The 26,121-nt window shown below is 53.0% G+C and overlaps 10 protein-coding genes across 10 annotated transcripts; 6 read left to right on the top strand and 4 right to left on the bottom strand.

Moving 5' to 3' along the window:
• Window positions 1-629: 629 nt before the first annotated feature.
• On the top strand, window positions 630-1,480 carry BO80DRAFT_279275 (uncharacterized protein). The gene has a single exon (XM_025714913.1). It carries the CDS (start codon window positions 947-949, stop codon window positions 1,373-1,375), a length of 429 nt encoding a protein of 142 aa, XP_025569438.1. The 5' UTR covers window positions 630-946; the 3' UTR covers window positions 1,376-1,480.
• On the top strand, window positions 1,456-3,751 carry BO80DRAFT_430155 (uncharacterized protein). The gene is made up of 3 exons (XM_025720645.1): window positions 1,456-1,528; window positions 1,614-2,685; window positions 2,735-3,751. The coding sequence occupies exons 1-3, from the start codon at window positions 1,480-1,482 to the stop codon at window positions 3,345-3,347; spliced, it is 1,734 nt and encodes a 577-aa protein (XP_025569437.1). The 5' UTR covers window positions 1,456-1,479; the 3' UTR covers window positions 3,348-3,751.
• A 710-nt stretch (window positions 3,752-4,461) lies between these two features.
• On the bottom strand, window positions 4,462-5,669 carry BO80DRAFT_430154 (ESCRT-III subunit protein SNF7). The gene is made up of 4 exons (XM_025720644.1): window positions 5,176-5,669; window positions 4,906-5,110; window positions 4,644-4,852; window positions 4,462-4,592 (listed from the first exon to the last, which is right to left on the bottom strand). Exons 1-4 carry the CDS (start codon window positions 5,348-5,350, stop codon window positions 4,513-4,515), a joined length of 669 nt encoding a protein of 222 aa, XP_025569436.1. The 5' UTR covers window positions 5,351-5,669; the 3' UTR covers window positions 4,462-4,512.
• Window positions 5,670-5,811: 142 nt separating this feature from the next.
• On the top strand, window positions 5,812-6,451 carry BO80DRAFT_430153 (nuclear telomere cap complex subunit Ten1). The gene is made up of 2 exons (XM_025720643.1): window positions 5,812-5,910; window positions 6,029-6,451. The coding sequence occupies exons 1-2, from the start codon at window positions 5,825-5,827 to the stop codon at window positions 6,345-6,347; spliced, it is 405 nt and encodes a 134-aa protein (XP_025569435.1). The 5' UTR covers window positions 5,812-5,824; the 3' UTR covers window positions 6,348-6,451.
• BO80DRAFT_279086 (MFS transporter) lies at window positions 6,441-8,686 on the bottom strand. Its single transcript, XM_025714912.1, has 4 exons — window positions 8,137-8,686; window positions 7,705-8,081; window positions 7,376-7,652; window positions 6,441-7,307 (listed from the first exon to the last, which is right to left on the bottom strand). Exons 1-4 carry the CDS (start codon window positions 8,445-8,447, stop codon window positions 6,584-6,586), a joined length of 1,689 nt encoding a protein of 562 aa, XP_025569434.1. The 5' UTR covers window positions 8,448-8,686; the 3' UTR covers window positions 6,441-6,583.
• Window positions 8,687-10,849: 2,163 nt separating this feature from the next.
• BO80DRAFT_369596 (putative 3-beta hydroxysteroid dehydrogenase/isomerase family protein) lies at window positions 10,850-12,338 on the top strand (the record flags this gene model as incomplete). The annotated part of the gene is made up of 2 exons (XM_025716402.1): window positions 10,850-11,075; window positions 11,119-12,338. 2 exons carry the CDS (start codon window positions 10,850-10,852, stop codon window positions 12,336-12,338), a joined length of 1,446 nt encoding a protein of 481 aa, XP_025569433.1.
• Window positions 12,339-12,514: 176 nt separating this feature from the next.
• BO80DRAFT_469652 (GMC family oxidoreductase) lies at window positions 12,515-15,189 on the bottom strand. Its single transcript, XM_025723029.1, has 10 exons — window positions 14,951-15,189; window positions 14,752-14,905; window positions 14,455-14,708; window positions 14,363-14,406; window positions 13,703-14,318; window positions 13,583-13,643; window positions 13,242-13,527; window positions 13,041-13,169; window positions 12,751-12,935; window positions 12,515-12,663 (listed from the first exon to the last, which is right to left on the bottom strand). The coding sequence occupies exons 1-10, from the start codon at window positions 15,091-15,093 to the stop codon at window positions 12,532-12,534; spliced, it is 2,004 nt and encodes a 667-aa protein (XP_025569432.1). The 5' UTR covers window positions 15,094-15,189; the 3' UTR covers window positions 12,515-12,531.
• Window positions 15,190-16,147: 958 nt separating this feature from the next.
• Window positions 16,148-16,840, bottom strand: BO80DRAFT_369578 (pre-mRNA-splicing factor SPF27 family protein; the record flags this gene model as incomplete). The annotated part of the gene is made up of 2 exons (XM_025716401.1): window positions 16,148-16,758; window positions 16,804-16,840. The coding sequence occupies 2 exons, from the start codon at window positions 16,838-16,840 to the stop codon at window positions 16,148-16,150; spliced, it is 648 nt and encodes a 215-aa protein (XP_025569431.1).
• Window positions 16,841-17,849: 1,009 nt separating this feature from the next.
• Window positions 17,850-20,667, top strand: BO80DRAFT_278988 (neutral/alkaline ceramidase). Its single transcript, XM_025714911.1, has 2 exons — window positions 17,850-18,235; window positions 18,283-20,667. Exons 1-2 carry the CDS (start codon window positions 18,027-18,029, stop codon window positions 20,366-20,368), a joined length of 2,295 nt encoding a protein of 764 aa, XP_025569430.1. The 5' UTR covers window positions 17,850-18,026; the 3' UTR covers window positions 20,369-20,667.
• Window positions 20,668-23,548: 2,881 nt separating this feature from the next.
• On the top strand, window positions 23,549-25,176 carry BO80DRAFT_369611 (putative serine/threonine-protein kinase; the record flags this gene model as incomplete). The annotated part of the gene is made up of 5 exons (XM_025716404.1): window positions 23,549-23,769; window positions 23,831-24,171; window positions 24,236-24,585; window positions 24,704-24,944; window positions 24,995-25,176. 5 exons carry the CDS (start codon window positions 23,549-23,551, stop codon window positions 25,174-25,176), a joined length of 1,335 nt encoding a protein of 444 aa, XP_025569429.1.
• Between the last annotated feature and the right edge of the window lie 945 nt (window positions 25,177-26,121).

Raw genomic sequence — 26,121 nt, 5'->3', positions numbered from 1 at the left:
TGTAAGGTGTCGAGAACAGGATCCCCCCCAAAGGCTAGCGGGATTCCTGGGCTAATCATCTCCTTACGTTCGCGCATCACAAGCTCAGGGCAGCTGTACCGTTGGGAGGGCATAAGTCTCCGCCATGGTGTTACACCATGTCAGTGCAGCTGCCAGCCCCCAGTCATCGCGGTCGCCGCTTAGGTAGGATTGATTATGTTTCAGAATGGCCTGGTTCGACGGTAAAATCAGCCGGCCATAGCCGGCTAGGATAAGGGGATTATGAAGAATGTCCACCGGTGCGAAGGAGTAACTCCCACAGAGTTTCATCATGCAGATAACAGATCCCGATTGAGATGAGACCGGTAGCACTATTATTGCAACCGCCCCAATAGAAAAATTGAATGCCTATCAGAAATCGTAGGAAAAGATATCCTAAGGAACCACTTGGTGGAGACCCCTTGTCTTTCGTCTCGCGTCTCCACGATCCGCCAATAGAAACCTCGATACCCTGGTCGGCCAGGGAGACCGTCGCTGCATCTGAGGCTACTTGGACGCAGTCAGTAGGTAGGTCACCTGCAGGCTGCTGCGAGGTTGTGTAAGCGATCTGCGGCACGCAGCATCTGATCACCACCGAAGCTCCGAAAACATCCACGGGCCCACGCCCTGCCCACGATACGACGGAGGGAACCGTACCGCGATGCCTAGCAGCTCCAGCACGTTCAGATCATTGCGTGATGGGGCCCTCCCCTCCTTCAGGGTGCATAAGGTGGTCCCTGTTGAGGAATGCGGAGCACAGCAGTCCTCCTCTGTCGCTATCGATGGTGGTGGGGTTGGAGGGGTTCCAGAAATCCAGCGCCCACCGCCTCTTCTGCGGCATGTGAAGTCGGGGCTGAACAGGTTATAGGCTTATAGCTGATACCTACATACGTCAGTGGTCCGGTCTGTGCATACCTTATCGCTGCGAATGATTCATCTGCTATCTAGCTTTTGGACCGTATTGGCAATAGCTCAGGTCAGCTTCGGCCAGCATGCAAGGCTCCCGGACCTGTCTAGACCGTGGACGTACTGTGTAGCCAAAGCCAAAGCCCAAAATGACTCTCGGAGGGAAATCCCGCATACTGCAGAGACCATGTTCACAGGGAAGCCGAGATGTCAACGGGAAACTCAACTTTCGTCGAGATCACCAAACCACTGCGAACGAACCGTCGGCGATCAGCGGAGGAAAAGGGACCATGACATCATGCTGCAGCGACCCCAACCGGGTCGAGGGGCGCTCCGTTATTGGTTCGGCACGTGGCCGGCTCAACTTTATTTGCCTCAGGCATATAGGGAGGTTCCCTGGCACGTGACATACTCGGCGGCTCGGAATGACCATTATTCCGGACGGCTCTAGCGCGATGGGTGCGGAAAGGCCGTCCAAGGGCCTCATCCAACATCGTCTGGACAGGATACTGTAGTTGGCGTTGTTGGCCTTGATCATACGCATTCACTATACGTATGGCTCGGAAACTTCGAGCGGCTGCCCAGGCAGCTGCACAATCCATGAGTAGGTGGTTCTGCTGGTCTTCCCTTCCTGTCGTTGGCTGCCGCCGCGGTTTCGTCACGGACGCGAACAACTAATTACCCCGTAGGGAATGCCGCCCCTCCGCTCCCCGAGGCCTCTGACGAAGAGATGATCGAAGCACCCCCGTCGCGTGGATCTTCCCCACCCATGGAAGATCCCGGAGATGCATCGGATAAAGATCTTGAGGTGGACCCCCAGCCAGAGCCCAGCCTGGACGACGAGATGGCAGCCACGCCCGCCCAGGATTCAAACACACCATCGCGCGGCGATTCTCCTACCCGTACAGGTGGCCGCATGTCAGCTATTCCGCGAAAGCGTCGCATCGGCCGTCCCCCGAAGAACCGTCCGCCAGACTGGGATGCGCCTGACGAGGGAGGCGCGCAGACACCGTTGCATGTGACCACGCCGGTCAAGCGCAGGCGTGGTCGTCCTGCTGCGAGTGGTGGACGGTGGGCGCGCAACCGGGGGCCGTCACATGTTACTCAGGTGCCAATCGATAAGGAGGGAAACATGATGGATGTCATTGACGACGAAGTGGCCCTTCCGGGCGACCCTGAGGGCGAGACCAAGGTCGACAAGAACGGAAACCTGCAAGGAGATCGCGAGTATCGGGTCCGTGTGTTCACGATCCTCAATCGTGGTGATCGCAAATACATGTTGTCCACGGAGCCCGCGCGTTGCATCGGGTTTAGGGACTCGTACCTGTTCTTTCAGAAACACAAACTTCTCTACAAAATTATCATCGACGACGAGGCCAAACGCGACCTGATTGAACGGGAAATCATCCCGCACTCCTACAAGGGACGAGCTATTGGTGTCGTCACCGCGCGGTCTGTTTTCCGGGAGTTCGGCGCAAAGATCATTGTTGGAGGAAAGAAGGTGGTAGACGATTACAATGTGCAGGCTGCGAGGGAGCGTGGCGATGTCGAGGGCGAGACTGCCGTCCCCGAGGATAAGCTCCCTCCGCCCGGCGAGCCTTACAATAAGAACCAGTACGTCGCCTGGCACGGTGCCAGTAGCGTTTATCACACCAGCGCGCCGTCTGTTCCCTTGCCCACCGGTAAGGCGGTGGATTCGAAGAAGCGCAAGGTTACAGTGACTGGCGATAACTGGATGCTCGAGCACGCCCGCGAGGCAAGGTATGTGATCACAGCTCATGCGACCGAACGGATGCTTACATGATGGCAGCAACTTTAACTCACTCATCTCACTTGCGCGCCGCGAAAACCTCGAGGGACAGTACGATATCCACACCAATGTGGTGCAATACCCCAAGATCATGCAGCCTACGCACGCTCGCTGGGAGCGTCTGCCTCCCCCAGACCCGCGAGTCGCGACCAAATTGGCCAAGGGACTGTCAACGTTAAGTCTCACGAATGGCACTGACGAAGAAGAGCCAGCTGCTGTCAGCAGCGAAGCCAACGAGGCCAACGAGGCCGGCGACGGCCCAACCGAACAGGACACCACCGACGCATCTATATTCTCTACGGTCCCCGCCGCGCTCTCCCGCCGATTCGCCATCCATGACATCCACTACGAATCATCACCGTATTCCAACCTGGGCATTCCTGGCCCAGACGGCGACGTGCATGACCTCGGCTCCAACGGACTGATCAGTGTCGCCGACTCGACGAATCCGGAATTTGCAACCCCCGAAATCCTGGAGGAGCTGCCCCCGGAGTGCAAGGAAGCGCTCATCGAGGCTGCAGCGCACGAATGGGAATGGAAATCCAAGTGGAGCCGTGAAGCGAGCGACGGGGCTCGAGCGACTCCGCTCAAAAGCTATGCCTGGTTTCCATAAGTGGATGCTTTTATTCCTTCCAGCGATTGTAGGAACCGAGCAAGGGTCTCCCCCGACATGCCAACTTACAACGACTGCTTTTTGGGCTTACGTATAACTAAATCACTGGCTATTTGATTCGGCACACACATGGGCGGGTTCATTCCGGATGGAAAAAAGGGAGTTTGAGCTTTCAATGTGGTGTATTGCTTCATTTCTTTCATATCTTCTCCTTTTCTCTTAACCCTTATTCTTAAATTCCATATAAAACCTCACTATCATTCCTTTTTCTTTTCACACTGATATATCATTTTTATTCTATCCTTGTGATGAGATGAGGATGAAATGGGAATCATCACCATCCATCCTTCATCTTCATCTATTTATTCTTAACTTCATCAATCAATCAATGAATACCCAAAATACCACCCGTCATCATCCCTAGAACCATCCTATCCGCGGAATTCCCAACAACACACCCACAGAACTTGACAATCATACACATGACACACTAATATCTACACAACACAACACAACACAACCCACCCCAGCACCCGTCACCTAACCAACCTAAACCCTAGATAACAATACCCCTCGTTTATATACAAATCGACATCTTTCGCAACTAAGTAGACTAATCTAGACTAGACTAGATCAGCCTATTTCTACAGAGGGAAGTAGGGACCTACTAGGCTCCCTGCTGATTTCATTCACTAGGTAGAATGGAATATCTTCCTCCTCTTGGGGATAATGATGATGCCTGGTGGGTCGGTAGGTAGTACTAGGTGATGGGTAGATAGATGGATGGGTGGGATTAGGTATGAGGATGGAGATAGAGATAGAGATAGTGGTGGTTGTGGTTGTGGTTACTGAGGTGGTATAAGTTATGTGTTATGTATATGTATCATTCTTAGGTATGGTATTTGAGGGAGGGGGTGTGGATAGACATGTTGGTAAGACAAGTGTCAGACTGAAACAGGTCTGTCTGTATGGAGGTAGACGAGATCTACTAGATCAAGGACCTAATAGTAATGATTCATTCCATCATGCAAAAAAACTAACTCCAAGGCGCAAAACGCAACAAGACGATTGGGAGAAAAAGACAACAACACATGTTCTTTAGCACATATGGTAGAAAAAAAAAAAAAAAACCCCCGGATCTGATGTATGGTGACATGGCGGCCGATCATCCCATGGCCATCTCTGCACGTAGCTTCTCCAACTCTGCTTCCTCGTCTTCTTCTTCGGTTTGGGGTTTGGATTTGACTGTCTTCGGGTTAGAGTGAAAGATTCTCAAAAAGATAGGTGGGAGCTTACTTTCTCCGTTCGCCGCAGGAGGTAAGCGGTTGAGTTGGTCGGCAACTGGCACGGTGCCGGTGTTGAGCATGCGCTCGTCCATGGCCTCCTGTTCCAGACCCTCCAGCTCGTCCTGCAGCTCGTCTTCGTCGGGTTGATCGACCAGGGAGGTGCTTGTGATGGCTTGTGCGATTTCCGTGCTGAGTTGGTGCTGTTCGCGCAGTGTGTCCCTACTGGGGTCAGTACCGTCCTTCCACCCCGCAGGATCAGAAACAGAACATACATCGTCTCATCAACCTTATCGATCGTCATCGAGCCATGAATCTTCGCCATCGCCGCACCCGCAGCCTCCATCGCCTTCAACGTCTCCTGGTTGATATTCGCCGCCTCAATCGAGTAGATCTGTTGTTCGAGCTGGACGATCTGCGCCGTCGTCTGTTCCAGGTTCTTCTCATGGACCTTCTTCCGACGAAGGGCGTTCTTGGCCGCTAGACAAAAATCCCGTGTGAGTCTGATGGCTGCCTAGCGCCGCTTCCGTGGCATCATCACCTACCGGCCTTGTTTGTCGTCACATTCTTTCGAGCAATTGTATCCTGCTCCTCCATTAGGTTCTCTAGATGCTTCTCGCGTTTCTGGAGCATGTCCAGCTGCTCGCGGAGCATGAGGATCGCTTCCTTGGGCGCATCTTTCCGCTTCTGAGCGGCGGATCCGCCGAACCAAGACCACATGTTGATAAGGGTGTATGAGCGGTAAAGGATGTGATGGGGGGTGTCAGTGCAGTGGAGCGGGTATGCTAAGGGTAGCGGTTGAAGTTCGACAGGTCTTGGGGGTTTGGTTGGTCGAGGGTTGCAACAACGGTGCTGGATCGGTCAAGGTGGGATGGGATCGTGGCGACGGGACGGGATCGGTGAGGGATGGTTGGACGAGATTCCAGGGGAGAAAGCGGGCGGGCAGCCGAGTCACGTAGACCAGGTCCAGGAGGGAGCGGTCCCTGATAAGAGCGCGTGATAAGACGGCGAGAACGAGAGCGAGAGAGATAGAGAGATGATGGAGGATTGAGGCTTCTCGGTGGGTTTCCCCTCGTTGGCCCTATGACATACGCGCTAAGCCTATCGGAGAGGCGGGGTCACGTGGGGTACCCGTCATGTATTGTTCGGTTCATTCCTGCATCCCATCCAGCATCATCAACGATTGATCCCGGCATGAACGGGCCCCTTCCCTCCACCCGGGCATTTCTCTCCGATCTGCCTGGTCTGCCGTTGGAATCGAAAGTCCGCTTTCTCGGTTGGTGCGTGGAGTCCATCTTATCGCGTGCATTGTATACAGTAGATGTCCATCCGGGGATGCGCTTAGTTGTGGGCCTCAAAAGGAAAAAAAAAAGGTACAAGTAAGACTGATTATCTCAGTGTAAGGAGATACAACATCCCAACGGGCCACCTCATCCTGGAACACAATTATCCCCGGCAGAAACCACCCCAGGAACCACCGTCAGTGTCGGTCGATATCAACGCCGTGCTGGAGACAGTCACGTCGGAGGAGCTGCGCGTGGGCGCGTGGGTCAATGTGCTCGGGTATGTAAGGAGGGGCGATGCGAGCTTGGGATCATCCCCGGTGTATGTGGAGGCCGTGATGGTTTTTCCTGCGGGTGCGGTGGCGTTGGGAGAGTATGAGCGCATTCTGCAGGATGCGTTGGGGGTGGAGAGGAGAGTACGGAGGCCAGACTGATGGGTTCAGGGGTCTTTCTGTTTTGCACTCAAGTTGATTGAATTTCACTTTTCATTATGGCTATGTATGATGCACCAAATATTAACCATTACGAATGACATTACCAGTCGTGCATAGATGCAGATCATTACATATCCATGGCAACAAGGCACGCTACCCAACTCCCGCTGTGCAAGGAATCGCTTTTCAACCCCATCATTAAATGCGAGATGGCGCTGTGTACGTGGTGGTTGTCTTCAGACCTCCACCGTGGTCTTCTCCCCCTGGGCCGTCACCTCCACCTGCTGGGTCTGTCGCTGGCGCTTGCCAGCAAGTCGCCGCTTATCCTCCTGCATTCGTCGAATAAGCACACTCTTTTCCCGAATCTTATACCCATACTTGTAAAAGACGAACGGGATCGGAACGATGGCCACCTCGAGCAAGCCCAGGAGCGTGCCAGACCAATTGGGACCAATGCCTGCGTACATGTACGTGCCCACGAGCGGCAACACACCACCCAGGATACTGCGGATCACGGAATTCCCAGCCAGCGCGGAGGCGGCGTACACCCCGTAGCTCCCAGCGAGGTAGTTGGTCGCGTAGATGAAGACGCCCGTGTTGCCGGTGCCGAAGAGCACCCCCGCGAGAATCGGGACAATCCAGGGAATCGAGGCCGGGGAACACGTCCAGGCGAACCACAGCTCTCCGGCGGGGATGAGAAGCGCGCAGATGCACACGAACGCCACCATGGCCTCCGGGGGCGGCTTGCCTGTTTCCGGGTCGGGTTTGTGGGCGTTGATCAAACGGCGGATCAAGGGTTCGCTGGAGATGGTGATCAAACAGCCGGTTCCGATGCCCAGGAATGCAAGGCCAGAGAGGCCAAGCGACCATCCGCGAATCTCCCGGAAGACGATGGGGTAGGCTGTGAAGCAGAGATAGAGGATTCCATAGACGATGGCGATGTAGATGTTCCAGAAAATACTAGATACCATATATGTTAGGTTGAGAACGACAAGTTGGGTTGTGAACGACACGAGGCGTCGACTGACCAGATCGGCTCGGTGACTGCCATGACAAATGGGCGCCCCAGGTTGACTTTCAGCAGTTCACCCAGACTGGCCTTTTGTTCGTATCGACACCACCAGCGCGAATCGCCTGTTTCTTTGCGCATGCGGGCGGCTTTCTGCTGCAGAATGATAGGACCATAGGTCTCCTCCAGGACACACGACAAGACCAACGCGACGCCGGACAGAATCAAGGCAATCCAGTCCATCCAGCGCCAGCCCAGATACTGTGTCACGAAGCCACCAATGATGGGTCCAATGACTAGGCAGGTTAGCCACCGACATCATCTCCACACGCGGAATCATCTGCATACCTGGGCCATTGATGGGACCAATACTCCAAATCGATATGGCGAGCGCCCGCTGATCATCCTCAACAATATCCGCAACCATCCCCGGCGCGGTGGAGATCATGACGCTTCCGAACAAAGCAGCAATGAACCGGACGACCAGCAACGTGGCGAGGTTCTTGCTAAGTGCACAGGGAATAATGAGGACGGTAAAGATGAGCAAACAGAGGACGGAAACCGGCTTGCGGCCGTACAGTTCGCTCAATGGGGCCATGAACATGGACCCTATCGCCAGGCCGATGAGATACAGAGTCAAGCCCAACGTGACGACGGTGTTGGAGGTTCCGAATTCCGCCGCAATCTGTGATTCTCCTGAAGTATACGAGGTCGAATACAGTACGCTTGGACATGGTCAGTCTGGTGTCGGGTTGCGATTTCAAGCAATGCTAGACTCACATGATCAAGGTGTTGTAGGAGAGAATGGCGATGCCTATGGCTTTGTAGGCAAAGGACCAGTTTTTCGGGTTGTTTTTGTCGAATCCATCGTCCCAGTCGACCTCATAGTTTGGATCCGAGGTGCCAGTCGTCCCGATCGAGGTCACTCTTCTGGTCAAGGACTCTGGCTCGCGCGAGGCCCGCGTCGCAATGCGCCCTAGAGCGTCCACTTGATCGATGGTGTCTTCGGATGAGCGCGAGGCTGCGTACGACTGGGTGTAGGTGGCCGCGGATTCCTCCTTGCCCTGTTGGGCAATCTCGGGGGCAGACATGCTTTGGTGGCGTTAAATAAGAGTTGGTCCGTGATCGGAGATCGAGGTCCAACCGATTCAATAGTCAAACCCAATCTAGTAATTGCTGAAGATGAAGCAGTAATCCGGGTGTTAAGGTAGAGGGCGTTGGGCGTGTTGGGAGTTCCGCTACAATAGAACACCCAACTGTTAATCCAGCATTTGTAATTCAATCGCAGCACAGCGCTATGGACAAGAGAACCACAAGAACAATTCCAGGGAAGAGATCGAAGCGAGTACCCCAAGGAAAACAGCAAAACTTGTTCAAAATCGAGCAGCGGCGCGGCAGAAGTAGAAAAAGATCGCCAAGTCAAACACTGGCAGGAAACGGGTCGGGCTTGGGAAGTTAGAATTGATTGACGTTGGGTTTCCGATATCAAGCCTAGCGGCAATGGAATTGTGAGACCGCCCGTTATTAATGGGAACCAAATTGGTGAGTCAGTGACATCGGGGTGGGACCGATGAGGGCTGTCGGGATGCGCGCCTTGATAAGCCCTGCACTCGACTGCCAAGCAGGACAGGTGCTATGGCTTTATGAAATGCGAATTGATACATCCCCGCAGGTGTTCGATCACCGTCATCTGCGTCTTCTAGGTTGCGTTGCCGAGTCTGATGCCATGCAGGGTTGCGGTGATGCCCTAATTCGCGATCTGGATAAGACCCGATTTAGGACGGCCATCCATGGTCAGTCTGGCCATTCCTATAGCGATGGAGATTGTTACTGGTCACCACACGGGCAGCCTGGCACAAGGTTCTTCCCAGCACGGACCAGCTCAAGGAGGAACGGTCCACTTCGGCTATAGCATACGAGTCCCGTACCTTGAGTTGATACTCATCAGCTGCTGGTGATCTGCAGTGGAGTTGATGAACAACAAGTCAGGTTTCTCTGCATCTGCATCCCGTCACATCCCCAGGACCCTCGATTACTCCAGATGGAGAATTGGAGTAGTCCTGGACGTCACCACCGCATGAATCAGCACCCCACCGCCATTGGTGAAAACGGAAGTTGCAAAGAGTGATACGTCAACGTTGGAATTTAGTTGATTCTGAATGCAACCGGATCCACTCAAAGAGGAGAAATTTTGCTACCCCCTACTTCTTAGGAATCGAAGATTGACATGAATCATACCCCATGTCAAACATAGGGCGGGGAACCACCGCGGCCAGTCAGCGCGCCAGGCTCGGTTCCGAGTGCCGCCCGTGCCGGTTTGCCGATTGAACTTTGTTTTGCGTCCAGAACGTGGCCCATTTTTTGCTTTTCTCAATTCTGGCATTTGTTGCGCTTTTAGGTACCCATGCTGATTCTTGGTCACACCATGCAAAGCTGATAGGTCACCACCTCGTCATGGGGATTTTGGGGTGTTTTGCGTGGAGATGGATCCAAAGTGCCAAGCCTGCTTCTGAGAATTTCTGATGTTGCTAGTACTGATAAGAGATAGGATCATCAAACCAAACCTGAGACATACGATTGATTGGATGAAAAATACTCGCTGCATCAACGTAACATCCTAGGTATCACATTAGAGCAAGCGTGGCCAAAGGAAGAGCCAGAATGCAGAGACTGAAGGACTGAGCGATCCAGGCTGCTGCCTATTGATTAGACGGATAGCGAGATTATCATCGTCGCTTGGTGCACCCTCGTATCTCGGACCATATCGTGAGCTCGGAACCGGAGATAGGCATGACCCACCTCGGAAGCACAGAGGCTGTCAGGGACACTGCCATGATAATAGTTATAAGGACACAGACCTACCTACTTTGATGGGATTGTCTGCCTTGCGCGAATTAGTTCGTGCATAGCACATTGATGTCGGTGTATTGATGGTCGCGTGCCCATGTACGGGTTTGTCTTCGCCCCTACTCTGTCCAGGATCCCCTGGCAGAAAACTGACTCCCTCATTGACCAATGATCCTTCATTCTTTTGGCTTCGATCCTGGGACACTTTCCGTCTGATGTCGTCTAATTTGACTATGGTCAGAATCAGGACGGTCTTGCATCTCTGTGAAACTAGCAGAACCAATCGGCCATTTCTGCTTGCTTTTGTGCGCGGCACGTGGATGGCACCTGCAACGGATCGTGATGTGACCCAAGCTAACGCACCCCAATATATAATGGAGTGGCCCGTTAGAATGACAGTCCCATGGGGGATGTTCTCTGGCCATTCAGGCTGTTTTGGCAATGCCAAGTGGGCCTCCAATCTAACCGAAGAAGCGATCGGGCAAATTGGGGCCGTTCGCTTCGGCTGGACCCATCCAGGCTGATCTATTAATATTCATTTAATGTCCGCAACAGCCTTGTCATTCAATCTCCTGGCATCTCATCATTCTCATCTTCGACAGCATCGTACGGCGGCTGCCCTTAGCTAGGGAAAGAATCAGCTTCCATGTTTCCAGAAATCGCAGCAGTCTCCGGACTGGCTCTCCTCTACCTCTACCACGTGAATCGTGGTATGAAGAGCATCCCAGATGAAGTCCTTCGCATAACTCCTCATCGTTGGACCCCCGAGGAAATCAAAGCCGCGTACGAAGAAGCCATTCGAAACCCCATCGATGTGCGGAAAAGCCTCCCCCCGAAGCAGAATCGGCGGTATATCGTAGTTGGCGGCTCAGGTACGCTCCAACACGCCTTTCGAAGTCAGAGCTAATCAATTAGGCCTCGTGGGAAGTTGGATGGCGAGACATCTGCTCATGCGCGGCGAAGACCCCTCCGCCATTCGCATCCTGGACCTCGCAGTCCCTCCTCGCGACCTCCTCGACCAGGGCGTGACCTTCGTCCAAACCAACATCACCGACGAGCAGGCCACCATCGACGCCTTTGTCCAACCCTGGCCTGAAACCGTCGCCCATCACCCCCTGACCGTCTTCCACAACGCCGCCGTGATCCGCCCCGGAGAGCGTCACCAAGCCTTCCTCCCCCTCTGCCGCAACGTCAACGTCACCGGCACCGTGCATGTCCTCCACGCCGCAAAGCAATCCGGCGCCAGCTGCTTCATCTCGACCTCCTCCGGCTCCATCTGCATCCACAGCCCTTCCTTCTGGGTCGCGCCCTGGCACAAAACCCCCAAGAACTTCGTCCAAGTCGTCACCGAGACCTCCCCGCTCCCCCAAGCCCACGCCGACTTCTTCAGCAACTACGCCGTCACCAAAGCCGAAGCCGAACGCATCGTCCGCGCCGCCGACGATCCCACCACCAACTTCCGCACCGGCTGCATCCGCCCCGCCAACGGCATCTACGGCATCGGCGACACCGACGGCTCTCTCACCGGCTCATATCTCCGCAACGGGGGCAGTCCAAGCTGGCTCCCCAACATCGTCCACAATTTCGTCAGCGCGGAAAACGTCTCCATCGCTCATCTCGCCTACGAACGCTGTCTCATCAACCTCTCCAATACCTCCCCCTCCCCATCCTCTCAATCCCCCCTCCCAGACATCGGCGGCCAAGCCTTCCTGATCACCGACCCCAACCCACCCCTCACCTACCAAGACATCTACCTCCTACTCCACACCTTATCCAAAACCCCCACCAACTTCCCCCCTGCCCCCGCCATCCCATTCCTGCTCCTGTCCTACCTCATCGAATGGTACGCCCTGCTGCAGTATGTATATTGTTCCTGGCTGCCTCGGATCACGGGCAATCTGGCCAAGTTGCAGCCGGGATTGTTCGGTATCATCTGTGTGCATTTTGTGGCGGATGATCGGAGGGCTCGGTTGGCGCCGGAACAGGGTGGGTTGGGGTATCAGCCGCCGATTACGACGTTGTATGGGATGTGTAAGGATGTGGAGGCGTGGAATGGGCGAGCTGATGCCAAGGGGGTGGTGGAGGAGAAGGGAGTGGTGGATGGGATGGTGGTGGTGGCGAGGGAGAAGGCCTAGTTCTTGCTCACTGTAAATACTACTATTCAGTTCGATGCGTGTACTCTTATTTCTACGGAGTATGATATTATGTATTATATCGCACAACAAAACTTATCAATCATAGTATTCAACTCACTACTCAACCTATAAGGCATACTAGATCTTCTCCCCCCCCCTCTCCCCTCCCTTCCCCCCAACTACTGAGCAGAAGTTACAACCTCGACAAATACGTCACCTCCCCCGGCGCATGATATTCCGGCACCTTCATCTCCAATGCCTTCCCCGAATACCCCAGATCCTCGGCCGTCAACACCGCACATTTCTCCCCGATGAGGAGAGCCGTCTATCCCAGACCATTAGCACATCCCACTCATGAACCTTCCCACAAAGCAAACCAACCAACAAAAGAAAAAGTGGTATGGGGACGTACACTGTAAGTATTACACCCCACATTATCCGGACAAATGGACAAATCCGCCACCTTTAATCCCGTCACGCCGTGCACGTTCAGTCGTTCATCGACGACGCCGCCGTGCGGGGTGAGAGTGTTGCCTTCGCGGGGCGCCATGCTGCATGTTCCGAGGGAGTGCCAGGTTGTTTCGACGTGGCGTTGGACTGTCTTTTCTTAGTATTCTGATGGGTGATAGTGGGGAGAAAGGTGGGGGGTAGGGTTGGTTGGGTAAGTGGGAGGGATTGGGGTATAGGTATAGGGATACGTACCCCACTTCTCAATATGTTCAATATCCTTCTTAGTATACTGCAACGACTCCCGAGTCTCCTGTTGATTGGAGTTGAGCATGGTCGGGGAGGTCGGCGCGGTGCCGGGTTCGAGGGGTTGGGACCAGGATCCTATACATCGTCAGTACATCACCCCCTTCACCATAGCAAAAGGGACAAAGGGTAAGAGTAGGGTATTTGTACCATGCTGAATCCCCGCCGAAATATGATTCGGTCCCGCATACGCCTTCGTGGTCGCGAGATCCAGATCAAACGCACGGGCAGGCGAATCGAACGAAAAGTGCGGATGCATGCCGGTGACTTCCCCCGCGTAGGCGTTCATGCGCCGGGCGGTTTCGCGCGATTTGATGTATCCCCAGACCATCGGGGCCATGTCGCGTTTGTCGTTCATGAAGCCGGCGTCGAAGTCGGGGCTTTCGTAGGGGTCGGCGGATTGGATGTGCGTGAAGCCGCGGGAGAAGGGGTATTCCTGTTCTTATTTAGTGGGGATATAGGGATGGATGGATGGATGGATGGGGACATACGAGGAAGTGGAACATGGTGAAGAATTTGCCTGGGGGCATGAGCATGTGGTCGCCGAACCAGCTGCGAGGGTTCATGGTTAGATGTGAATGTTACAGGGTTTAGGGGGATAGGGCTCTCACCCCGCAATCACCGAGTAATGCATCACGGGCTTATCTGGCTTGTTCTTAAAGTAACTCTCCCAGCCCTTGTAAAAGTCGTTCGTCGGCCAGCTCTTCATCTCCTCCAGCTCCTTTGCATCCGGGCGGATCTTCACCCCCGCGTCGATGCCGTTCGTCGCTAGAGGCCCCGTGCCTTTGATGTTCCATTCCTCGAACACTTTCTTCTGCACTTCGGGGTCTCCGCGGACAAAGTCATCGAAGGACTCGACGTCGGGCTTGGCCCGGTAGACGGAGAACGTCAGGTAGTGGTCTTGAAAGTTCCGGCCAACCCCTGGAAGGTTTACCAGGGGCTGGACGCCGGCGCGACGAAGCTTCTCGGGGTCGCCAACGCCCGAGCGCTGCAGGATGAGAGGGGAGCTGAGAGTACCGCCGCTGATGATGATTTGCTTGCGGGCCCTAAAGACCGTCCGCGGGGGATCGCGGCCGGCAAGAGGCTTGGTGGGAACCGTGGCGACCCCAACGGCGCGGCCGTTCTCGAGGATCACCTTGTCGACCTTGGTGTTGCACTTGAGGTGCAGGTTGGAGTACTTGGCCCGGGTGCTGTGGACATAGGCATGGGCCGAGTCACTGCGGCGGCCTATGCCTGTTAGTGGGTCTACCCATGAGGAGGTAAGGTCATACCAGTATCGCGGTTGATCCATTTCAGCCAGTGCTCGGCTCCATGGCTGCACCAGTTAGCAGATGATGAGGTGTGGCTTGCTATATATACTCACCCAGTCTTCAAATCCTGCAGGTCATCGGTGACAGGAATATCCTGCGACTCGGCAGCACGCAAAAAGTCCTGCGTGATGGGATACGTGTAGTTTCCGAACGAGACCTTGATAGGCCCCTCGAAGCCATGGACATCCCGGTTATTGCAGGCTCGCTGGTACGTCTCGTGTTTCTTCATCAAGGGCAGCAGCTCATCAGTTGTCCAGCCCTTGGCCTGGAAGTCATCATAGTCGGAGGCAGAGGCCCGAGTGTACATCTGATCTGGTTAGACCTAGTCTTGGACATGGGTAGGAACCTACCATGAAGTTGATGGAGCTGCCACCTCCAAGGACATGAGCACAAGGCACAATCGCTCGACGGCCATCCAGCCATTCCGAGGGCCGGGAGTAGTAGAAAGAAGCAGTCTTGGAGTCCAGCTTCATGTTCCGGGGGTAGATGCCCGGACGATAGACCCTGACATGGGTTAGATGGTCCAGATGTAGAGGATATGTAACCTACCATGGGTTGTTCAGGTTGTCTTCGCCTGCTTCAATCAGCAGCACCTGGAGATTACGGTCCAAATTGGCGAGACGACCGGCAATGACGCAGCCGGTGCTTCCGCCACCGCAGACGATAATGTCTACTTCATCTGGGATGGTCATGGTGATGGTGATACTTATAGAGTGTGAAAGAAAGAGATGTGATTCTTGCGTATCCAAGCATTGAGCCAGATGAAGGGGTTTTTATATCCCACCCAGCACCACCAAGCGTCTCCTCACCAGGTAACCGGGGAGGGAGACACCCCGCACCGTTTATGTACGCCCCCTCTCGCATACGAGCTGGCAAGGATGCGGACCAGGCATTGGCCATCGAGGTCATACAAGGGACAAAGAAGTCGGATGGCCCTGGTACATGCAACCGTGCTCTTCTTGGTGTTGAAGTACAAAAGTACATGCGCTGCTGCATATTCCCCGCACGCCGAGAGGGGGTGATGCATCGTGCATGCAGTGCGTTGTCAGAGATAGATAGTATAAATCTAGATTAATCTAAGTACACAAGATATGCGGGAGCCTGTAACGGACCGCCGTTTTCGCTGCCGTGGATGATAACTAGCTTCAAACAGGCAACTCAGATTCACAGCAAATCATGAAGCGAATTCTATCGAGCAGTCCAGATGAGTTCCAAGACAGCGACAACAATCTGGCTGCCAATGTACGGTCAGCTGGGAGCTCGCAGGCATCATCCAATGGTTGGCCTCGCGGCAGCTGGGATACAAAGAGAACCCAGCAACATGCCGAACGCATCCCCAATGCGGATTGGCCGGGTTGCCACGGACGGAAAAATTGCTCCTTCGTACAGTCATCCCAGACATTAATTGCTTTTATTATGCGGAGCCGTCTTGTCAAAGTCTGAGCTGTCGCAGTGGTGACGAGTTCCAAGGTCTCGACCTGCGGTGGTGCGGGGAATGGCAGCGCTGAGCTTCCCCGCCTGCCGGCATCGCCACCGTCCGGTTCCAACGCCAATGATGATCCCGTTATTTTTGGCCTCGTCGGATGAGACGAATGCAGCTTCTTTTGTCGTATTCAATTAGGCCAGCCCAATGACACCGCAGAACTGCTTCTATGTCTCAAGACTAGCTTCAGGCGGCCTCCCTTCACCCGGTCAGAGTCGACGTATACCCTGGCAGAGTATCATCCCAGCAATAGGTCGGGTGCCTTATTGCGCATGTTGCTGCGCCAGTTGGCGCCTCTGCTCTAGGATTTGCATCCGCAGGCCTTCTGCAGCCAATTCCACATCGAGAATGGCTCCAACTCCTCGTCTCCAGGTCTCCTCCAACCCCGCAATCTCCCCCTTGTTGGCTTCCTGGGCGAGCTTTCTCTCCTTGTTTACCGACTCCGCAGCCTCCTTCACCTCGGCCAACTCCTTCTCCAGTCCCCGTAGTATGTCTTCCAGCTGAGCGTTGCCAATCAGCCAAGCATTCTTTCCGTTCTCCTCCAGCAGTGCCAGATTCTCGTGCCTCATCGACAGGTGGGAGCTAGCCGTGTAAGCCTTTTGCAAAGTTCGCTTCCATTCTTCAAGGTTGGGCGTTCCGTCCGCAGATTTAGCAGGCGCCTCGGGGGCTTCATAGCGGGAGAGGTCGATTCCGCCAACCCAGGGCGATCCGGCGGCCTTGCGGTCAATCTCCTGCTGAATAAGGGGGGAGAAGCGCAGCCCAGGGAACGCCGGGATTGACGGGTGAATGGTTGTCCGAGACTCCAACGAGAGTTCCGCAGCGATTAGCTGTTCCGCAGCTGCTCGCGCCTGGGTGGAAGGCTCCGGTTCGATGTCTGTTTGCGTTAGAAGGAGATCTTCATGCAGGTAAGATTGCTTACAAGGGAGCGAATCGTGGGATTCGTTGATGAGAGGCATATTGACAGAGACCTGCGTCTGAGATAGATAGAGAATCTGCTGCGGTCAATCTGGTGAATCCTACGACCGCGCTTGATGCCATCAGCTTTTGCCCGGATAATTACAGGGCGGTGAGCAACATGCTGACTCAGCAATTTCTGCCGTGATCGGTCAGGTGTCGGCCGGGTCGCAGCTCATCGTGGTCTGAAAAAAGGTGAGCGTGGTCTAACATTCTGCTGGTTATCTTACCGCCTATTTCAGACCACGCCGAACCTGTTCTTGGCAAAAGCTCATCATGGTTAAGAATCTTAGTTTTAGACCACGATGAGCCTATAATAAGCTATATCAGAACTTTTTTAGGGTATTTAGGGATTTTAGGGTATTTAGGGTATTTATTAAGATATTTTATTAAGGGGTCTTTTTTTTTGAACACTCTAAGCTTAGGATTAAAATGTGCATATTTTCAGTATACTAAAAATATGTAATTTTTATGAAAAATAAAGATCTCATCATGGTTAAGATGGAAAAGAGTTGTTCCGTATTTAGCGTTAGACCACGCGGAGTTTATTTCAGACCACGCCGAGCTGTAAGCCCGGTGTCGGCTTTGCCGTTTCGGGCAGCCCAAGTATAGAGCTCGCCGAGGCATCTTCTTCATCGATCTTGCACGCGATCATCCTGTCTCACGTCTTTAGGCAAGACGGGCCTTTCATCCTTTAATTTATAGTGATTTAACCTAGATTTTTTGGCTACGACGTTGTCCACGCGATCGACACTCCCTGTCACCTTGTGACAGCCTATGCTGCACCCTGACTGGTCACTTCCCCGCCTATTGCATTTCTTGACAGCAACCATGATGACTCAACCACCCGAGTCTTCATCTCAGCGCATCTCCAGCATCAGATTCACAGTGTCAGACTGTGCGGGGCGAAGAGGCACCCCTGATTGAGTCTAGCCGCGGAGGACAACAGGACCAGCCGGCCCCTTCCTGCTACATTCCAGTCGTCTGCACACCAATCGCACCTCTTCCGCCCTCCGTTTTCAAGGTTGCAGGACCCTGCAGTGTCATCCCCGGAGACGTTTTCCAAATTAACCGGTCATGTCTTGTGATAGCTCCTGCCTCGGTCGGTTCTTGCAATAAGAACTCGCATTCCCCTGGGCATCCGAAGCTTCCCTGTGCTCTAACGACAGAGCCTATCACTATCTCAGGATGCCTAGTATTCGGCTTGGCGTGGCTCTAGCCAGCAGCTTAGCAACCGCACTTGTGTTTCTGCAACTGTTCTCCTTGCTTCAGAACCATTACCAGCCACTCAAAGTCGCTGCACAGCCTAAGTGGGTGCATCGAGCGGCTGCCACGGCGGCGGATGATGATGATGATGGTATCTTCTTGCTAGGTGCAGGGAAGGCGGATATTACGGGGTAACTCTCACGCTAGGACCGCAATGGATATTGCTAATCCTCTACAGGCCGGTTGTCGAACTAGGGCTGAATGGATATGCTAGCCTGGAACAGATTGGGACTGGTCTTCGGCAGAGAATTTATTCTCGTGCGTTCATTGTTGCCGATGCCAATAGTCCGGATGATACCTTTATCTATCTCATCATGGATGCCTTGACGGGTGACACTGCTGTGCGACATGGCGTGCTCGCGGGTCTTGCTAGCCTAGGTGGCGACTATGCTCGGTACACCGAGCAGAATGTTGCCCTTACCGGAACCCACTCTCATTCCGGTCCCGGAGCCTGGATGAACTATCTTCTTCCCCAGATTCCGACGAAGGGATTTGATAAAGAAAGCTACCAGGCGCTTGTCGATGGGGTTCTACTTTCTATCCAGCGAGCCCATGAGAGTCTGGCACCTGGGCGTCTGAGCTTTGGGTCGATCGACCTCGAGGATGCCAATATCAACCGAAGCCCCTACGCCTATGATGCCAATCCGACGGAAGAAAAAGCCCGATACTCGGCAAACGTGGATAAGACGTTGACCCTCCTGAGATTTGATCGAGAATCCGACAACAAAACCACGGCCGTGCTGACCTTCTTCCCGGTCCACGGCACATCGATGTACGAAAACAATACCCTAGTCACTGGGGACAATAAAGGAGTCGCCGCCTGGCTGTTCGAGAGAAGTGTCCAGGGCGACTCAAAGTTTGCAGATGGCTTTGTGGCAGGGTTTTCCCAGTCGAATGTCGGCGATACCAGCCCTAATGTCCTGGGAGCCTGGTGTGAGGATGGCTCTGGGCAGGAATGCCGATACTCGGATAGTACATGTGGCGGAAAGACCGAAGACTGCCATGGCCGTGGGCCCTTCTTCCGCGAGAAGGATAATGGCGCCAAGAGCTGCTTCGAGATCGGACGGCGGCAGTATGCCGCTGCGAAAGAATTATACAGCCAGCTGGATTCCAATCCTGTTCGGATCTCTTCAAGCACCGACGTCCGCTCTTTCCATGTATACCAAGACCTGTCCAACTACACCTTTGTATCACCATTCAATGGCAGCACCCTGCAGACATGCTCGGCAGCGCTGGGATTCTCATTCGCCGCCGGCACCACCGACGGTCCGGGAGTAATGGACTTCACCCAGAATGGCACTGGGCCGGCGGATTCCAACCCTCTGTGGTATGTTGCTCGCGCGTTCGTTCATCAGCCGTCGAAAGCCCAGCAGGCGTGTCAAGCGCCAAAAGAGATCCTTCTTGACATCGGACCAATCACACAGCCGTACGCTTGGGCACCGAATATTGTGGACATTCAGCTCCTGCGAGTGGGTCAGCTTTTTATCATCATCTCCACAAGCGAGGCTACCACGATGTCTGGGCGGCGTTGGAAAGAAGCCATTGCTCAGTCTGCTACGGACGTTCTTTCGGTTTCTGACCCCCTTGTCGTCCTGGGGGCCCCGTCCAATAGCTATGCTCACTACGTGGCCACGGAGGAAGAATACGGGGTGCAGCGCTACGAGGGTGCTTCGACTCTGTATGGGCCCAGCACACTGGCGGCGTATGTCAACCTGACTCTTACGTATCTGCCGTACCTCGGGCAATCCCCCAACACAGCCAGTTTACCGTCATTGTCTACCGGCCTGGCGCCTCCCATCAACACCGACAATTCACTCAGTTTTATCCCGTCGGTGGTCTATGATGGGTCGCCGGTGGGGAAAGCCTTTGGGGATGTTGTGTTGTCGGCGGCAAATACCACTTACGGGCCCGGTGATGTCGTGAATGTCACGTTTGTTGGGGCCAATCCTCGGAACAACCTGCGATTGGAATCCACATTTGCGGCCGTGGAAAAGTACGACTCCAGTAATGGAACGTGGGAGGTAGTGCGCACCGACAGTGATTGGAACCTTTTGTATAACTGGGAGAGGACGAGTACCATCCTGGGGTACAGCGAGGTGACGCTCCAGTGGCAGATTGAGGATGACTATTACAATACTGGGAACCCCAATCCTGTGGAGGGCGGAACCTATCGGTTTCATTATTATGGCGATTCGAAGAATGTGCTAGGCACGATATCATCGTTTGAGGGGACCAGTGAGGCGTTTACGGTCGCTGTCAGCTGAAGTGGCCTGTTGACATCCGATGGGTGTGCGCTATAGGAACGGAATATATGCATCTTAAATTGCATCGTTTGCGTAGTCTTCCAGTGATGTCTAGCATGGCCAAGGTGGCGGCTTAGTTCTGCGTGAGGCGTTTCGACAGCAGGATGTATTGGAGGACTGGGCCAGCTCCATTCTGCTTCACGGGTGTGCAGAAGAGCGGGTTGCCAATCGAGCTGCAAATCCTGGGCCGTTCTTTGTCGCGCGCCAACTCGACTCACGACAGCCAATTGTTCCACTTTGTGTCCCACCAACACTTGCTGCTTGGTTTCATGTCAAGCTGCAGACAATACGGCCCAGGCCGTGGTCAGCTAAATAAAGAGATGCTTCGGCTTTCATGGCGCTTCTTAAAGCCTTTTCTCCGCGACCTCATTCACTCTATCATCTTTCTTTCCATCGTTTTCTACTTCTTCCTATCGTCCTGTTCTTTTCGTTCGCTAATACTTTCGTTATTTCTGGATTGTTCAATCAATATGACTCACTGTCTCTGAACTTGCCGAATTATGCCCGTCCAGCTTGACAGGTATTAATCCTACATCCTCTCTTTCACTGCTAGACTTGATGCTCTACCATAATTCAAATCGCACAATGTCTGTTCTCCACGTGATTCTCGTGGTTCATTTCCTTGTCTTTACCTGCACGGCTGGTCCGATCGCTCTTTTGGCTCCCAAGATTAGGGATCTTGAACTCGCTCCCTCTCCTTCGCTTACTACTGCACATGTGCATGTTGCCAGTCCTTCTATCGAAGAGAATGCTGGCGATGCTGATGATGATGTCGACGCATTGACGGTGGTTCCTGTGACACCGTCCAAACTTCCTCAAGCCCACAGCTCCAGCTCAGTGGTTCCAGCATCCTCTACAACTCATTCGACTCGGTCTGAATCTTCATCTGCAATTGCACCTTCGTCTAGCACCATGTCTGGGATGTCTCGAAGCACCACCGAAGCCTCATCATCCATGCCCGAGACTACACCCGTCAAGTCTTCTACAGTACCGGGCTCATCTACCTCAAGTGCAGTGCTAGTTTCTCCTACTAAATCATCATTACACGCCTCGGGCACGTCTTCGACTACACTTGCAGAGTCCTCTCATGTCACCACCCGGTCCTCCAGCGCTATGCCAGCGAGTTCAAAAGCTTCGTCCTCCCACACAGAGACATCTTCCACCGTCTCGCACTCAAGCACAGAAGTACTCCCGAAAGTTTCATCCCATATCGGGGAGACTATCACACACTCTCCCTCATCTACACCCTCTAGATCGTTGCAGTCCTCTAGAGTCGCAGCCTTATCCTCCAGCGCCGTGCCAGCAATCATCAAAGAATCCTCATCCCACGCCCCAGAGACTACAACTTCCAGTATGACGCTTGGAATCGTCGGGCCAATTAAAGGGGTCAGCACCAGCACCAGCACCAGCACCAGCATCAGCACTAGCACTGGCACCATCACCATAACCATTACTCAATCTACTTCTTCACCGCCATCTTCCAGTAGCATACTGACTCCTACTGATAACACCTCACCTATGACTATGGGAGGACAGTCGACACATTCCACGGTCTCAACCACTAGCGGTGAGGCAAGGCCAACCTCGCAAAGCCCTACACCAACCTCGCACAAGCCCTCCCCATTCATTGGAGTGACCATCGGTATAAGCAAGACCACCAACTTAGAAGCAGAAACACCAGCTCCCACCTCACACAAGCCCTCACCCTTTATCGGCGTAACCGTGGCTGAGACCATATCAAAAACAGATACCACAACCTCGGCCCTCACCCCGGTCGTTGTCCTCGTCACGCCCGAAGGGTCAACCACTCTCGTTGGAACTTCCTATATGCCTGGCCCGGACACCACCTCTACCCCAACTACAATTTCAAAATCCGAAGCAAGCACTATTCATGCAACATCAACCTCATGGGTAACCACCCACCTGACCATCACCCTCTCTCAAGGATCATCTGCCACTAGCGCCCCAGAATCGGTCTCCACCCAAACGAAAGAAGCAAATACATACACACCTACATCTACATCTACAATGACATCGATAATCATCATAAAAGTGACACCCACGTATACCCACCAACCCTCAGCACTTTCCACCACAGCCGAAGGAACCACATCCACAACAAACCTAGCAGCAGCAGCAACAACCACATCCACATCAACCCCAGCTGAAACAGCAGCAACCTCAGCAACCTCAGCAACAGCAGCAACCGCAGCAACAACAACCACAACAACCTATTCCACTAAAGCCAGCGACATTCTCAAGATCGTTCCCGTCACACCCACAGGGTATGGTTATATCACCATTACCGTGACGGAGATAGAAACCGAGACTACGACCGTAACGGAAAAAGAGACCGAGACCAAGACCGTGACTGAGAAAGTCACTGAAACTGCGACGGTTACTGAGCAAGCGGGGATGTTTAAATAAAATAAGCCTTTATAGCGTTATGTTGATTGAGACAATAATAATTACCATGTTCCGTCAAGCTATAGTATGTAAGAGCTCTGTATACTATCCACTTCTATCTGTGTCTGTGGACTAGGTTAAATGGCTATCCCACAAGTAGATACTCCCTGTAGAGGGAGAATACATAAGAGATCGCGGAAGATACGTGATTCTGAAATAGCCAGTAATTCTATAGACATCTTGGATCAGTGAAGTCTTAGTAAGATCATACTATTATTTGATGTCTCATTTCCCAGCTTTTCAGACCGAACTTGCGAGAATACAAGGTAGGATTGTCCTCGTACAGAACCATGATCACGCACCCACTTGCCGCAGATGAACGCCGGGAACTGTAGCACGCTGACACGCTTACAGACTATGAATGACCAGATTACATGTCCATTAGCCTAGTGACATTGATATCATTCCCGATTCCTATCATATCCTTCTCTTGTCTGGTACTTCATTACGACTTCCAATAGTTTGAGTACTCCCAGTATAAGCCCAAGTTGAAGTAACTAACTAATGCTTGGCGCTTAGTCATACTACATAATTAAGCCTCCTGGCGGCTATTTAGGGAGCTCAGCTTCCTGTACCTTTCTTCCCCAGGTACTTGATCGTCTCCCGAGCATTCAATAACGCTTGAATGGCCTAATGTTACCTCTTCGGCGGCTGTCCGTGACAACGCGACGGACTATGTTCTCCTTTGCTCAAAAGTCGCTTTGGCAGTTACCGTCCGACTCAGGACCGCCCATTCCTCAACAGGAACTTGTCGACGAGGAGATATGTCCTGACTATGACCCAGCAAATTGTTACCCAGCAAAGCCCGGGGAAGTCCTGGCTGAGAAATTCCAACTCCTGACCAAAATTGGCTGGGGTTCACAATCAACCGTGTGGCTCGCTCGGGACATCTCAAGGTACCCGCGCTTGCCTGCTTCATGTTGACTAGGAACACTGACCCGGTCCCTCACAATCAAGATTCAAGTGGCAATCAGAACAAACAGTGGCCTTGAAAATAATTAACAGTAATGACGCCGATGATGCTCGGCATGAGAAGGAGATTGAGAGCCATATCACCCAGCAGAATCCCGAGCATCGTGGCCGCGTGATTCTACGGACATGTCTAGATGACTTTGAGGTAACTGGCCCGCAAGGGAAGCACGTGTGTCTCGTATACGAACCGATGAGAGAGCCTCTCTGGATTCTGCAGAGGCGTTTTATCGATCGAAAGCTTCCACTGCCCATTGCAAAGGCCTATATCTACTTCCTCCTTGTTGGACTTGATTATCTCCATTCAGAGTGCAAGGTTATTCACGCGGGTGAGTAGTTGCCGCGCTTTTGCTGTGGCGATTCTGAAATACATGGACCTCATTTATCTACCAGATCTAAAGCTCGGAAATATCCTCATGAGCTTTGAAAACGAAAACATTCTGACCAGGTTTATTGAACGACTACAACCAATGCAATGCAAGGTTGACGGCGAGAGCGGTCGGATTATCTACCGCTGCCATAATGACTTCGGTGCTCTTGACGGGAGAGACATCAAGAATTTGATTCCCAAATTAGTTGATTTCGGACTCGCAACTAGACTTGACAAGCCATCTACTCGAGACGGGATGGTAGGGCAGCAACTTGGCGTTTACCCTATCCAGCCAGACTACTATCGTGCTCCAGAGGTAATCCTTGGCTGCGGCTGGGATTTCAAGGCAGATATCTGGAATTTTGGTGTACTGGTAAGACCCCCGTAATCTTTTCTGGAGCATAATGTACAACGCAACGGGCTTTTCGTCTCCCTTTCTTTTGATTACAATCGCTGGTTTGGGTTTCATCCTAACAATCTTGTCCGGCAAGTTGTGGAATATCCTTGGGAGCAAGGAGTTATTTCAGCAGGTGCATGATCCAGAAGGCCATTATGACGCAAAGTCACACCTCGCAGAAATGATTGCCCTACTCGGCCCACCCCCAGCGGAATTGCTCGCGAAATCCAAGGCCATGTCGGAGCACAACTGGCCCCAGCCTGTCACGAACGACAGTGGCAAACTCTGCAATAACGCCCAAGAATTTTCTGGTGGGCCTTTCTTCAACACAGAAGGTGGGTTGGCAAGACTTCGTACCCGAATCCTGGCATACTAACCATTCAAGGTGAATTTCAACACGATGAGTTGATTCCGCCCCAGAGCTTAGAGGATACAATTCCATTCCTCGAAGAGAAGGACCGAGAGGCATTTTTATCTTTTGTTCGACAAATGCTCACCTGGCACCCAGAGAAGCGGATGACAGCTCGCGAACTGATGGACCATCCGTTTCTCAAACTTAGACGTTAACGATATCCTCGACTTACTATTGGAAAGCAAACCCTTGGTGGATGGAGGGATGGCTTGGAAGCAACGTCTAGGATTCAGATTATCAAGGAGAAAAGCACAAGTCTGGGGATTGGAATGAGAAAGACTGACATGGCCAGGAAAACCGTGGGTATTTATGCTCTCCCATCAGCTTGCTCCTATGATGTTCACATGCCATATACAGATACCGACACCCCTATAAGCGCTCGGGTGGAGGAGTCCTACGAGTTAACGTCGAACACCCTCCAGTCAAAATCCCGCCAGCTAAGCCTCATATACAGCGGCACCGAATTCAGCCTCTAAGTACAATTTCAGAGCGTGCTACAGCCTCTCATCTAACATGCTACACCCAGAGTTTCAGTTAGCGCTGCCTCGAGGCTGAACAGACCGGCAAAAAATGCAGGTGAGCCTCGAAGCAACATTGAAAGCGACCACCACCAGTGAACCATACATACTTTCTCGAGGCTCAAACACCTAAGTGTAAGCGCCAGGTTACTAATCTTAGAATGAGCGTTTACATTCCTCGAATCATCGCAAGAAATAGATGGATCGAAATAGGGCCCCGCCTCCCGGCGCCAATTAATCTTCGAATCATTCCCGACCATAGGCGCTAAAAAATATCGCGAGACCATGAGGAATTAGCTCCCGAGCGATTCGCCAAAAGGAACAGGAGACCCAATTGTGGAAAGTACGGCTTATGTTGTCTGAGAAGATCGCAATATAATGGATTTGGGCCTCGTCTTGCTGTAACCTTGCCGATAGTCTCAGCACTCGTGCCCTGGGTAAGCGCTGTTAGACATACGATCAATAGATTGATTATTGGCTTGTCTGATCACTTCTCCAGAGACTCCAGTTTTCACGAAGACTATCACCCAAACACCTTCCCGACAACATACTTCTCCCACCCCCCCTCACTATCCGCCTCCC

The sequence above is a fragment of the Aspergillus ibericus genome, assembly GCF_003184845.1.
Source record: "Aspergillus ibericus CBS 121593 unplaced genomic scaffold BO80scaffold_85, whole genome shotgun sequence".
In the NCBI taxonomy this organism is placed as follows: Eukaryota; Fungi; Ascomycota; class Eurotiomycetes; order Eurotiales; family Aspergillaceae; genus Aspergillus; species Aspergillus ibericus.
The sequence above is the reverse complement of the archived record's forward strand: the minus strand, read 5'-3'. Positions and strand labels throughout refer to the sequence as shown.

What these genes read in the sequence shown, in the direction of transcription:
- BO80DRAFT_279275 (XM_025714913.1), top strand. Translation starts at nt 947, where the DNA reads ATGATTCATCTGCTATCTAGCTTTTGGACCGTATTGGCAATAGCTCAG.
- BO80DRAFT_430155 (XM_025720645.1), top strand. Translation starts at nt 1,480, where the DNA reads ATGGCTCGGAAACTTCGAGCGGCTGCCCAGGCAGCTGCACAATCCATG. An exon ending in GGCAGCTGCACAATCCATGA is followed by an intron (nt 1,529 to 1,613) that starts GTAGGTGGTTCT and finishes ATTACCCCGTAG; the next exon opens with GGAATGCCGCCCCTCCGCTC. An exon ending in GAGCACGCCCGCGAGGCAAG is followed by an intron (nt 2,686 to 2,734) that starts GTATGTGATCAC and finishes ACATGATGGCAG; the next exon opens with CAACTTTAACTCACTCATCT.
- BO80DRAFT_430154 (XM_025720644.1), bottom strand. Translation starts at nt 5,350, where the DNA reads ATGTGGTCTTGGTTCGGCGGATCCGCCGCTCAGAAGCGGAAAGATGCG. An exon ending in TGTGACGACAAACAAGGCCG is followed by an intron (nt 5,111 to 5,175) that starts GTAGGTGATGAT and finishes ATTTTTGTCTAG; the next exon opens with CGGCCAAGAACGCCCTTCGT. An exon ending in GATAAGGTTGATGAGACGAT is followed by an intron (nt 4,853 to 4,905) that starts GTATGTTCTGTT and finishes TGACCCCAGTAG; the next exon opens with GGACACACTGCGCGAACAGC.
- BO80DRAFT_430153 (XM_025720643.1), top strand. Translation starts at nt 5,825, where the DNA reads ATGAACGGGCCCCTTCCCTCCACCCGGGCATTTCTCTCCGATCTGCCT. An exon ending in AAAGTCCGCTTTCTCGGTTG is followed by an intron (nt 5,911 to 6,028) that starts GTGCGTGGAGTC and finishes TGATTATCTCAG; the next exon opens with TGTAAGGAGATACAACATCC.
- BO80DRAFT_279086 (XM_025714912.1), bottom strand. Translation starts at nt 8,447, where the DNA reads ATGTCTGCCCCCGAGATTGCCCAACAGGGCAAGGAGGAATCCGCGGCC. An exon ending in TCCTACAACACCTTGATCAT is followed by an intron (nt 8,082 to 8,136) that starts GTGAGTCTAGCA and finishes ACCATGTCCAAG; the next exon opens with CGTACTGTATTCGACCTCGT. An exon ending in GCAGTCACCGAGCCGATCTG is followed by an intron (nt 7,308 to 7,375) that starts GTCAGTCGACGC and finishes TATGGTATCTAG; the next exon opens with TATTTTCTGGAACATCTACA.
- BO80DRAFT_469652 (XM_025723029.1), bottom strand. Translation starts at nt 15,093, where the DNA reads ATGACCATCCCAGATGAAGTAGACATTATCGTCTGCGGTGGCGGAAGC. An exon ending in GACAACCTGAACAACCCATG is followed by an intron (nt 14,906 to 14,950) that starts GTAGGTTACATA and finishes AACCCATGTCAG; the next exon opens with GGTCTATCGTCCGGGCATCT. An exon ending in TGGGGTGTAATACTTACAGT is followed by an intron (nt 12,664 to 12,750) that starts GTACGTCCCCAT and finishes GGTCTGGGATAG; the next exon opens with ACGGCTCTCCTCATCGGGGA.
- BO80DRAFT_278988 (XM_025714911.1), top strand. Translation starts at nt 18,027, where the DNA reads ATGCCTAGTATTCGGCTTGGCGTGGCTCTAGCCAGCAGCTTAGCAACC. An exon ending in GGGAAGGCGGATATTACGGG is followed by an intron (nt 18,236 to 18,282) that starts GTAACTCTCACG and finishes AATCCTCTACAG; the next exon opens with GCCGGTTGTCGAACTAGGGC.